General features: G+C 45.0%; 1 protein-coding gene across 1 annotated transcript in view; it reads left to right on the top strand.

Moving 5' to 3' along the window:
• The window catches only part of CREB5 (cAMP responsive element binding protein 5), a 486,453-nt gene that overhangs the window by 170,714 nt on the left and 302,383 nt on the right, over positions 1–13,356 (top strand). Inside the window, 1 exon segment of the mRNA XM_007505268.2 lies at positions 398–564. Within this exon segment, the coding sequence (XP_007505330.1) occupies positions 398–564 (167 nt within the window).

The raw sequence follows: 13,356 nt of genomic DNA, 5'->3' as shown, positions 1-13,356 counted from the left end.
TCAAAGCTGGCCACAGGTTCAATGGACCGGCCAACCCATTAAATCATAGAGCTGGGAGCTCGCCACAAAAAACTCACTTTCCCATGCAGTATTTATCATGCCAAGGCAGAGAAGTGTGTGCTGGGGGCCCCGGATATCAATCTCATGCCAGTGTGGCAGCAGATTAGCCAACTTCCAGGTATTTTCCATGTGTTTCCTACTATTGATGTAGCCAGGAGTATTTTATTCGCCCCCCCCCCCCCGGGAGTGAGAATAAGATGTATGGGCTCAAGTTGTGCCAAGGGCTGAGAACTCTCTCTCTGATGGACACCACGAGATTCCTAATTTGGGATTTGGAGACCATGAACACAGAATGAAATATTAATTTTCCTCCTTCTTCCCCTCCTTCTCTGGGCAGAATATCTCAATGCACAATGCAGTTGGCGGAGCGATGCCGGGGCCTCATCAGCTGGGCACCACAAGGATGCCAAACCATGACACCAGCGTTGTGATTCAGCAGGCCATGCCCTCCCCCCAGTCCAGTTCTGTGATCACACAGGCACCTTCCACGAACCGACAAATCGGGTAAGGAGAGGCTGCAGTGGGACTCCACCTGGGGCTTCCTGTTGAGGCCTTGGGGCAGGGCCTTGGTTGGGCTTATTCCTTGGGGTATTCTTTGCCATGTGGTCCCTGACTGAAATTTCGATTTTATTCTGGGAGAGCCGTAAAACTGCTTTGATGGTAGAGAGAGACTGACAAGCGGGAGCCTGATGAGAAAGCAATACTTTCGCTGAAGTGGGCTGTATTCCTGCGTTTTCTGAGACATTACTCTGGGGCAAATTTCTCTAAGATTACAGAGGAATTTACAGAGATTCAGTGGGTGGTGGTATTATAATGGGGCCTGGACAGCCTTCCTACTTACATTCAGTGGCCGCTGAGTGAGGAGCCTTGGATCTCTGGGTTCCCTGGTCTTGGGCCATTGTTACCATTTCCTTATCTCAATTGGCCTTTCTACAAGGAGGTAGAACCTGGCTCTCTCCTGAGGCTCTGATGAGAGAGAGAGAGAGAGAGAGAGAGAGAGAGAGAGAGAGAGAGAGAGAGAGAGAGAGAGAGAGAGAGAGAGAGAGACAGACAGACAGACAGACAGACAGACAGACAGAAGACAGACAGAGAGACACAGAGAGAGAGACAGAGACAGAGAGACAGAGACAGACAGAGAGAGACAGAGAGACAGAGAGAGACACAGAGAGAAAGAGACAGAGGCAGAGAGAGAGAAAGAGACAGAGGCAGAGAGAGAGAGAAAGACAGACAGACAGAGAAAGACAGAGAGGCACACAGAGAGACACACACAGAGAGAGAAAGAGACATAGACACAGAGAGACACAGAGACAGAGAGAGAGAGACAGAGAGAGAAAGAGACAGAGAGAGACAGAGACAGACAGACACAGAGACAGAGAGACAGAGACAGACAGAGACAGACAGACACAGAGACAGAGAGAAAGAGAGAGAAGAGAGAGAGACAGAGACAGAGAGACAGAGACAGACAGAGAGAGACAGAGAGACAGAGAGAGACACAGAGAGAAAGAGACAGAGGCAGAGAGAGAGAAAGAGACAGAGGCAGAGAGAGAGAGAAAGACAGACAGACAGAGAAAGACAGAGAGACACACAGAGAGACACACACAGAGAGAGAAAGAGACATAGACACAGAGAGACACAGAGACAGAGAGAGAGAGACAGAGAGAGAAAGAGACAGAGAGAGACAGAGACAGACAGACACAGAGACAGAGAGACAGAGACAGAGACAGACAGAGACAGAGACAGAGAGACAGACAGACACAGAGACAGAGAGAAAGAGAGAGAAGAGAGAGAGACAGAGACAGAATCAGAGACACAGAGAGACAGACAGACAGAGACAGAGACAGACAGATAGAGAGAGACAGAGAGAGAGAGAGAGAAAGAGAGAGAGAGAGAGAGAGAGAGAGAGAGAGAGAGAGAGAGAGAGAGAGAGAGAGAGAGAGAGAATCGTTTAATTTCCTCAGTAGCCCATGAATCCTGATACATGTTCCAAAAAATTACTATTTTTTAAGGGTGATGGAGAGATCTGGAGCCTTTTGGGATTCAATGAGCGTTGAGATCCACTGACCTGTAAGATTTGAGGAAATGGGTCTCTTTGGCTCGGGGAAGGTGTCATTGTGAAAGGGATGGGCTGAGAAAAATGTGACATGAATCCATTTTTCTAACCCATGATAACTGGGAGGATAATCAGGGGAATGGCTATTTGCCAAATTGCAATGGAAAAGGTCTCAATTCCAATTCCAACTTTTCTACTGACTCGCCATGACTGTGTTGTGTTGTACCGTGTCATTTGTGGGATTGTTTGTGATACCTCACCCCCTGGAATACCAGTTTATGAAGGAAAGAGTATGGGATGTTGGGCCTTACCTTGGATCCTAAGTCAGGCAGGCCAGTGTTCTCTCTGCCCTTATCATGATTCTTGGCCCTTCCTATGGCCTTTGCATTCTCTCTCTAGACTTGCCCACCCTACTGCCCTGGTCAGTGATTACCTTGCAGAACCCAGACACCCCATCTCCTGGGATGACCTGAAGTCTTTGCCATATAATTTTGAACCAGTCAATTTAACCTCTGATTTCTCCATTTTTCATTCTGTAGAATGGGGTTAATTTCTTCTTTTCTATCCCACTTGGATAAAAACAAAAAAAATAAGAGTTGGGGAGTTGTAGATTAAGAGATTTAAATGCCCTTGAATTTTGCTTTGTTTGGTTTTAGAGTTTACTTTGTATTTGCAATAAGGACTAAGAGTTCAAATATCTCCCTCCCCGTCCCCACTGCCTCATTGTCTTCTATGGTTGTAGTCTCTGAAGTTCATGGTCTCCCCTACACCTGAATTTTGGGGAAGAGGGAATTTAGACTTTAAACAGCGTCTACATAGCCTTGTTCCCACCAAGTTCGTAAACCCTTCTGAATTCTTAGAAAGAAAAATACACAAAGTCCCCAACCTGGCAGTTTACTTGCATGAGTATGAATGGAGAATGGAAGGATGCTATTTCCCAGAACCCTCTGTGTAAGATGGTAACTGACAGAGCAGTATTAAGGGATGACACCAGATTGGGTCAAATTGGGAGCCTGCCCCATTTACCAGTGCCCTGTCTCTCTCTCTCATCCCTAGATGCTGCCAGAGTGACCCCTCCTCCTGGGGAGACAACCCCCTATTTTTCTCTAGCAAAAGCCCATCCTGAGAGGGCAAACCCTTGTCCCTGGCCACTGTCAGCCCCTACGAATATGTTGTGACTCGTGAGGGAAGGCTTGCCATAACAAACCAAAGCACCATAGTTAATGACTACCCACCCATTGGCCATGGGTACCCTGGATTCCGAATGAGACTGGCCAGCTGAATGCCTGGCTTTGTTTGGAGAGGCCACAAGGCCGAATGAGTAAATGCTTCTCCCGTTAAAGATGCCTTTTCTCCCATAATGACTTTGGGAGCCAAGGCAAGAACCTGTAATCCTCCCAGGGTGGGGTGGGCTCATTAAAGACAGGCAAACGCCTCCGTCTCAAGTGACTGTTTCCCCGTAGCGGCTGGGCCCGTGGAGAAACAAGTCATACTTATGTTGGGTAATTATAATTATTTTATTTTTCCTTCCAGGGGGGAAGAAAAGAAATGTAAATTGTGCTAGAGTTTACAAGCCGTTTTACTGACATTCTTTGGCCACCCCTGCCCCCCAAGTCTCTTGTTATGCACCCCCTGCACCCCCTGGGAGGCCCTCAGCCTGGAAGCGCTGAACTATTGTGGCTCTATTGCTTGAGCAGCCCAGGCATGGAACTCATTCTGTCATAGGCCAGTGATGTTGGCTCTGGAGGGGATGGGGACACCATTGGGAAGGGGGCCCTTGGAAGCCAAGCCTGGAGGTCTGTGGTTGTACTAGGTCTCTGGGAGGTATTCAGGGGCCTATCCTCCATCCATGAGTGGGTTTGCTCCTGAGATGGCATGGCCTTGTGACCAGGCTCACCCTATGGTTTGTTCCCAGTCCTGGGGTGTTGTGTTTCTTCCCCGGTGTGTCCTACGGGATAATTGCTGCCTTTGGGGCTTGTCTCCCTGCCAAGCCTGGATGGACATAGTTCCTTCTTTCTTTAGGATGTGCCCTTTGGAGCCTCTGGTGTGAATTCCAAGGGAGACACCCTGTTGTTGTCCTTTATCTGTATCTGATCTGTTCCCCAGACCTGAAAGGGGATGGTCATTGGGACTCAGAGACAAATGCAGTTCATTTCACCATTGGATTCAGAATTGAGATGTAGGTAACACACACACACACACACACACACACACACACACACACACACACACACACACACGGATGATTTTCCCTTCTTTATATCCCCCAGCAAAAAGGAAATGAGCACTTATTTTAAAACATGAGTTTCCTCTGGAGACTGTGTCTTTAAATGAGCATTTGAAACTGCAGATAGCTTTTTATTTTATTTTTTTTGTAAGACTGCACAGAACCCATATTGTAGTAATATTCTGATTTTTATCACAACCTCAAATATTTAAGTGTCAAAATCTGGCCAAGCCACCTGCAAATGTTTGCGATGGCGACCAGCCAACCAAAACAGCAAACAGCAATGAAAGTCTCCATTCAGGCCCAGGACTCTGAGCTGTGATCCAGCCACAGAGCCTGGCATCCACCTGTGCCCACGCATAACTCATTCGGCTGCAGCCGCGAGGCGTGGGCACATCTGGCATGCTGAGCCAGAGCTGGTCTCCCTTTGTCTTCTGCCTCCCGTGGCTCCCCCAGGTCTTCCTTCCAATCCTCAGAGCTCAGGATCCCCCCCGCATTCCATGTTTGCCCTTCTCTAGGGGGGCTTGGGGAAGCTTGAGGGAGAAAGGAGACACTCTGAAGGAAGGCCTGGAAAATGTGACGGATGCCAGGCCTTAGGGGAGGCTTCCTGGGACAGTATGGAGACACAGCTCGCAGGCCTCATGGCTACTGAGCAGGCCTTGAGCCAAACCAGCCCCAAATGGGGTGGAAGGCAGAAAGTCATAGCACTCCTGGCCAAAGAAGCCTGAGGGGCTCTGGCTCATGCCCATCCTTCTTGAGCCTTCCATCTTCCACCCTGGGCCCAGCATAGAGCGAGCAGTCATACGCTCACCTACACAAGCTAGTATAAATATCCTTGGTGCAATTGTGCGGTGAGGCAGTCTAGAATAAGACAGAGAAATAGCTGGGGAGTGTGGGAGGCACCCTTGAACGAGTGAGTGCTTGTGCTCAGCCAGGGTGCCAGCAAGGGTGCTGTGGGCTGGCGGATGGCACAGGGTTGGGAGAGTGGTGCTGCTGCTGGCAAGAAGTAGGGAACCCATGGGCCATAGGGGAGAAAAGCAAGACAGAAGGAGAGTCAGAACACATGAAAAAGGAGGGAGGGAAGGAATAAAATAAATAGAAACAGAAACATACCAGACCACATCAGCTCCTAACCAGGAGGGAGTTTAAGGATCTGGATTCAAATTTTGACTTTGACATTTACTATCTGTGTGATCTAGGGTAACAACTCCTGACTCATTGTTCAGATCAGGTCAATGGGGGCATGGATGAATGGATGGTGGAGGAATTGCTTATTAAGTATCTCACTACTTGTATAAGGCACCCTTCCTGGTAGCTAGTGCTCAGGCAAGTTAGTGGCTATAATAATGATAATAATAAAAAATAATAAGATTTTAATAATATATTTTTTATAATATTAAATCATATAATAGTACATATAATTAGGCATTATATAAACTATAAAATAATATAAAGTATATTATATAATTATATCAAATTATATATCACATATTTTCTAAAAATTTATTATACATATTATATATGAAATATAAAATAAATCTATAAATTACATAGAAAATATATAATATATTTATATAATGTATAATAATAAAATATAGAAAACATATTTATATAGAGATATTGTGTATTTATATAGAGATATTGTATATTTAGAGAGTTATATTTGTATATAATTTAATTGATGTTTATATTATATATAAATATAATTTTATTATATATAATCTATATATGAATATATTATATGATACATGACATAGGAATGTATTTATAAGAATAGCATAATAATATTATTTTAATTAATAATACTTTAATAATATTATAACTAAATTTATATAGCACTTATTATATGTTAAACTCCCATTAATAATAATAGTTAATAGGCCTAGAGATAGGAGGTTCAGGGTTCAAATCTGACCTCACTTAATCCACATCATCTAGCCTTTACTGCTCTTCTGCCTTAAAACTAATACCCAGTATAGACAGTAAGGGTTATAAAAAGGATTATTAAAAAAAAATCAGAGTAGTTAATGGTCCCTTGGGTTGGTGACCATGTCAGAACTTAGATGATCATTAGCTACCAACGACCAGCAGCCTCCCTCCTACTTGCTTTCGTAGTTTATGGTTAGTTAAGGAGTGGGCAGCAAGTGTCCCAAGAGGTAGCCTTGGCCCTTTTGCCTAGTAGTAGACGACTGGTTGTGGACGAGAAGATGGCTTTTCTGGGGCAAGGATGTGGCCAGGTTCTCCCAGAGACAGTCTTGCTTCTCTTTGGGGAGCTGAGTGAGCAAAGGTAGTCAACATTGGATGATGCTTCTTCTTTGAGGGAGCAGGGAAAATAACCCAGGGCTCCCAAAGAGGAAGACCTAGGACCTTGGCAGGGAGATGGAGAACATGGCAGAAGCTCCAGAAGAAGTCTTGGTGTCTTGTTTTTGTTTTTCTGTTCTCTCATCGCTGTAAACTCTGCAGAGATCCCATTTGGAATCCCTACAACTGGAATCCCCCCATTTGGAAGCCCAAAGGAGATATTTGAGTCCAAGACTTCACTTCCCATTGTCCACCTCTCCAAGGGAGCAGGAAAAACGAACCACCCTGCAGCCAATGTTAGGGGAAATCGTTCTTGACAGTGAGACTTTGAGAAGTGGAACACCACGAGAGCTCACATTGAAGCCAAATATTTGGTAACATGGCCTGCAGAGAGCTGCAAGCTCCATAAAGACTGTCCAATATGGACAGGACCTTTAAAGGCAGTGGAATACTGCGGCAGTTTCATGAGAGCTGAGGCAGCTAGCTAGCAGAGAGAAGAGGATGCTTGACTTGCCAGAACACTGAATTAGGATTCTGCCTCAGACACTAACTATATAATCCTAGGGAAGTCACTTAACCTCTGTGAGACTCAGTTTCCTCAGATGTAAAATCCAAATAAGAACTCCTACCTCCCAGGGTCAGATAAGCCAACCTCAAAGTGTTCTAGAAATGCTAGTTGTTGTCATTATTACTTTTATGATTATTTTGGAGGATAGAAATGGGTTCTGTGGGATATGTGCATGAAGCCGGCTTGGAGATCTCCTAAGTTTTCTACTTAGGATATAGACATTATTGGACAATTGCTTATATTAGCGATAATAGCTTCAAATCCAAAAGCACACGTGTACTATGGAGCTGTTCTGGGCCAGCACCAGACAGCGAAGACTCAAAGACAAAACCAACACCAATAAAAGTCTTCCCCACCTCAAAGGTTTACATTCAATTCTGCCCATGTTACAGGAGCTTACGCTGAGAGCTGTAGAGCATTTTCTCACTTGCCTCCCCCATACCGGTCACCCTGTGAGGTAGGTTGCATCTCCTTTGGGTCAACTCTCCCCTAGACCCATGGCAGAAAGGGTCCTTCAAAATTCTCAAGTCCAGCTGGCTCATTTTACCAGTGAGGAATCTGGAATTCACAAGTGTTAAAGTCCTGTCCAGCCTTTTGATAAGTGCCAGAGGCAGGATTTCAATTCAGATCTTAAAAATTGGATTGCTATCCAAAGAATGAAAATGTCAGGGTTAGTGTTCTCAATAGCAGCCCAAATGGAGGTGGTGGCTTAAAATAAAGTACGGACACACCAAGAGTCCCACTTCCCCACCTGGCAAATAGGACGGACCAATGGTTCCCATGGCAAGGATCAGGAGCTCCCATCCCTGGCCCAGATCCCACAGCCAAGACCCTTTGGAAGCCATCCCAAGTAATTCTGAGCAGGAGCCATTGTTTCCTGCTTTGTGTTTGACAGAACATCCTGGTCGAGAGTATGGCTTTATTGTTAGAACATTACTGAATATTTCACAGCCCTGGGAACATTTATGAGATCTCGTCAGGGGTATGTTGGAGAGGAGGGTCCGGGGACTGGGCCATATGGCTCCCGTTAAATCCCCATGCAAGGCGCTGAGAAATTACCTTGGAGGAGAGGCCTAACAGGCACTTTACTTGTGGATTTTTATGTGTGGAACAAAACCTTTAAGTCCTGAGGCCCAGCGAAATATAATGCCTCTTAACATCCCAAAGTTGAAACAGAGCCAAGCATTGGGGCCAGATGACAGGGGTGCGGCCAGAGGAGTGGCCTTTGGCTGGGGACCATGAAATGGTAGATGGCCATCGGGGTCCTGGTCCTCTGACTTGAAGCCAGGGCCACTCATTGGGAAATGGCCCAGTTGATCTCAACTATGACCTCGAGAAGGGAGCATAGCACAGTAGAAAGATCCTCAGTTCTAGATCCCAAGGACCTGGGTTTGAGCCCCAGAACTATGACTTCTTGGGTGACTTTGGGCAAAAGACCTCATTCTACTCGGCCTCAGTTTCCTCATTTGCCAAATGAGGAGAGCGGATGAGTTGATCTCTCAAGTCCCTTCCCATTCTGAATCTTGGATCCTTAGGATCCTTGAATGGTCCATCTTTGGATAGGAAGAACCTTTGGCAGGTTCTGCTTGCCATTATCATCTCTAAATTAGTCAGAGACTTGACCTGGCCTTGCCTGGCCAGTGGTCACCTAGCAGAAGTCTTGGGGTGACTGAATGTAGTCTGGGGCCAGGATAAAATAAGCGGAAATATTGTTGGGGATACACAAGACCCGAATGGGCTGAAGAAATGTGGAATGGCTCGCATTGAGAAGACTTGGGGGGAGGACAATGTCCTTGGAAGAATGAGCAAAAGTGGTCTCTGGAAAGGGAGACGAGAGGAACTAGGAGGCACTGGGGGAAGTTGCAAAGAGATGGCTTTAGGCTTCAGCACAGAAAAACAAAACAAAACAAAACTTTCTAACATTCAGCTCTCCAAAAGAGGAGTGGGCTGTTAAGGAAGGGAGTGAGCTCCCCGCAGTGAGGTCTTCCTGCAGTGATGGACCACTTGTTGAATATGTTGTAGAAGAGACTCTTATCCAGATGTGGGTCAGACTTGATGGCAGCTGAAGTCCTTCAGATGGGCTCTAAGATTGTGTAATTCTGTAATATTTCCAAATTATCGAGGGAAAGTAGGGTGTCCCCAAAGTCCTAGTGCCATTCTTGATCCTACACTAAAAATTTTGGGCAATTCTGTAGAAAAGAATCTTCTGGCATAGTTCTGTTTGCAGCCATCACCTGAGGCAGAAAGCACCTCTGGCTGATTGCCTCTGCCTTGAGCACACCCCACATTTAGTCTTTCTGATAATTAAAAAGGTTGAAGACAGAAAGAATGCAGGATTTGGGGTTGGCTCTGGGTTCAGAACCCGACTTGGCCACATGTGAATGCTAAGTGTGGCAGTCTGTTTAATTCAAGAGTGGGAAGAACTTTGGAATCAGAAACCCTGATCTGAGTCTTGGCACTGTGTGACATTGGGAAATGAGTTTCTTCTCTGTGGACCTCAGGCTCTTCATCTCTAAAATGGGCTCAGTGCCCTCTAGGGTGCCCTGTTTCTCTACTCCTAAGAACCTAAATGGCCTCATTCCCTACTTTATTGCCCCTTCACTCAGTCACAGGCTCTGGGTGGGCCTCTTGGCTTCTCAGGGCTGTGAGATCCCCAGAGAGATAGCAGAATGTTGGAACAGCTCCTGACGGGCACCAAGAGCTGAGCCAGGAATGTGGTGGAGCAGGGGGCACTGGCCAGGGGAGACGCAGGGACTGCCACAGTCTTCTCTGAATAATTGGGGAGTATTTAAGATGTAGTTTCCCCTGGGATCTTTAAGTGACGCTCTACCAGCCAGCCAGAATGAATGTTCTCCATATCTCTTCCAGCATCCCAAAGAAAACTTAGTGAACTCTCCCTGTGTGACCCTGGGCAAGTCACTTAATCTCTCCATATCTCCGATCTACAAAGTGGAAGTCCTGAAAGCAAAAACAGGGTTTTTGTGAGGATTTAGGGAGCCAATAATATATGGAAAGGGCTTGGAACAGCGGAGAGCTTTGGGTAATTGTTAGCCATTGTTATGTCTTGAGCCTTTTCTTAATTTAAAAAAAAGTTCTATTTATGCTTTTGGGGAGTGCATGTGTGTGAGCATGTGCACATGCATGTATGTGGTATGAAGGTCATTTCTGGAAACATTCCCTTCCCTTGAACTGAACCCTCTCTGATTTAGAACCAAGAACAACAGTCAAGCTTCCTGGCTTGTCCATGCCCCTCTGTCCTGGGAGGGGAGTTCCCCACCTCTATGGCAAAAGTGGGGTGTCAGAAGTCATCGCCTGCTCTTCTGGACCATGCCTGGTTCTTCCGGGACCCCGAGGGTCCTCCTTTGTATTATTATGTGTTGTTATCTTGGTTCTCTCCAGTGGAGGCACCACAAGGAGCTTCAGCCATCGTCCCTGCATGGATGATTTAGCTTGCTCTGGCACCCCTGTGTCCTCTCTCCTGCCTCTCCATCCCTTCCACCTCAGACCTCCTTCTCCCTCTCCCTTCTAACTCTCCTCCATGGGTGACCTTCCCCTAACAGACCGTCAGCTCCCTGAGGGTAGGGACTGTCTTGTTTGCTTGGATTTGTATCTCCAGCACTTTGCACAGTGCTGGCATGTAGTAGGTGCCTAATAATTGTTAGTTAAGAAATACTGGGTGACCAATTAGAAGTGGAGAGCACCTCACCAGAGCGGTCAAAAGGCAGTCACCGATGGGGGCTTCTCACACCTTTTGACTTTCAGATAGCATGAAAAAATTCGCATGATTGAATATGATTACTCTGGAAACACTTTTTAATTAAATTTTAATTAATTAATTTTTTAATTAATTTTTAAAAATTTTTACATTTTTTAAATTAAATTTTATTGATAACTTTTTGGGGCATTATGGCCATTTCTGGCTAAAGCTCCCTTTCCCTACCCAACCTGATCTCCTTGGCCATTGAAATCAAGAAAATCAGCTGAGACAGTGACTCCCTCGGGCAGTGTACATGCCGTTCTGCCCAGTGGTCCTCTGCCTCTCCTGTAAGAGGAGAGAAGTAGGCACAAGGATGCTCTTCTTGGAGTTCGGAGGACATGAGCCTGAATCCTGTCTTGGTCACTTATTGGCTGTGTAACCCTGGCAGGTCACTGACTGGCTCTCAGATTCAAGCTTTAAAGCAGGGATAATAATGGCAATGGCACCTTCAGAGAGTAGTTGGTTCAGTCACTTGCTTCTCCCAACAACTCTTAGAAAGTGCCAAATGGTGCTGACTCTCCTTCCCATCCTTTCCACCACCATCTGCGTTGACTGCTCTCCAGAAACATCCCCAGCCTTTGGGGGGTCCTCTCTGTCTCTTTCTCAAGAGCAGGCTGAGTTCTGCTCCTCCCCCCTTTTTGTAGCCATATTCATTTGCTGGGGTTTCTTTTTGGTGCCCCCAGAGTAATGCCTGGAACTTTATAGGGGTGCAATAAATACTTGCTACTGAATTAACTGGAATTTAAAATGGCGCAGAGAATGGTCAATCGGAAGGAACTTTGTCCCAGAGCTGGGCTCAGAGTAGAAGGGGTGCTGGTGAAGGTTCAGGTTGTAGCATTTTCCTAGCTGTGTGAATAGTGGGCTCTGAGAGCCTCCGTATTTCCATCTGTAAAACGAGTCACTAATTGTTGATTCTTCACACATTCTGCACCTGAGAGCAGGCCAGTGGTCTGTGTGCAGGCCCAGGATGGGGCAGCTTGATGGGGGACTTGGAATCAGGAGACTTGGGTTCAATTCTTGGCTCTGATGCTTAAAAGCTGGATAACCTCAAGGTAAATCACTGGCCTCAGTTTCCTCATCTGTTAAATGAAGATAATAATAGCACCTACCTCACAGAGTTATTGTAGGAATCAATAAGGTAATATTTGCTTTTTTAATTTATTTTTAAATTTTATTCATCTAGAATATTTTTCCATGGTTACATGATTCATGTTCTTGCCCTCCCCTGTCCTGAGGCTGACAAGCAGTTCCACTGGGTTATCCACGTAGCAATGTTCAAAACCTATTTCCATGTTATTCATATTTACAGTAGAGCAATCCTTTAACATCAAAACCCCAGTCATGTCCCCACAAAACCACGTGATCAGTCCTATGTTTTTCTTCTGCATTTCTGCTCCCACAGTTCTTTCTCTGGATGTGATTAGCTTTTAATGAGGTAATATTTGTAAAAAAAAAAGTAAAGAATCAATGAAATATTTGTAAAAAATGTAAAAAAATTTGAAAAGATACTTGTTACAAAATTTTTGTAAAACAAAACACAATAGTGCCTGAGACACAGTAGGTACTTAATAAATGCTTATTCTTCGAACTCCTCCCTCCTTCATGGAGTAATTATGAGAAAAGACCTTTTGAAAGCCTTCATTTATGCATTCATTCACTTATTCAGCATTCCTTTGTCTATAGTGAACAGGGCCTATGAGTTCCTAGGTGGCTCCTTCATCAGTGCAGAAAGACAGTATCTCCTAGTAGCTAGGGAGCTGTTCTTGGATTCAGGGAGATCAGAATTTATATACCAAATCCATTAACATTCTGGCTGAGTAGCTCAGGTCAAGATCCCTAAGCACTAAGCACTAAGAAATAGCAAGTACTGTTGTTGGGAGACACCCACCTCTCTGGGCTGTTGGAAAGAAAATATTTGAAAGAGGAATCTGGAGATGTGATGATGGAGACAGTGAGGGTAATAAAGCTGAGGAAGGTGATGAAGATGATGATTCTACTGCTAATGATGATGATAATGAAGATGATAATAAAGATAATAAAGATTGTGAGATGATGATGATGAAGATGATGGTTCTGCTACTTCTGAAGATGATGAAGGTAATGAAGATGATAATAAAGATAAAGATTGAGATGATGATGATGATAAAAGTCATGATAGAGGTGATGATGATGAAGATGATGGTTCTGCTGCTTCTGAAGATGATGAAGGTAATGAAGATGATAATAAAGATAATAAAAATTGAGATGATGATGATGATAAAAGTCATGATAGAGGTGATGATGATGAAGATGATGGTTCTGCTGCTTCTGAAGATGATGGTGATAATGAAGATGTTGAAGGTGATGATGATAATGAAGATGAAAGTGAACCCACTACTGCTGATAACAAAGAC

Source organism: Monodelphis domestica, chromosome 5 (genome assembly GCF_027887165.1).
Source record: "Monodelphis domestica isolate mMonDom1 chromosome 5, mMonDom1.pri, whole genome shotgun sequence".
Lineage (NCBI taxonomy): Eukaryota > Metazoa > Chordata > Mammalia > Didelphimorphia > Didelphidae > Monodelphis > Monodelphis domestica.
Note: the sequence above shows the minus strand (reverse complement) of the source record. Positions and strands in the feature narration are given on the sequence as shown.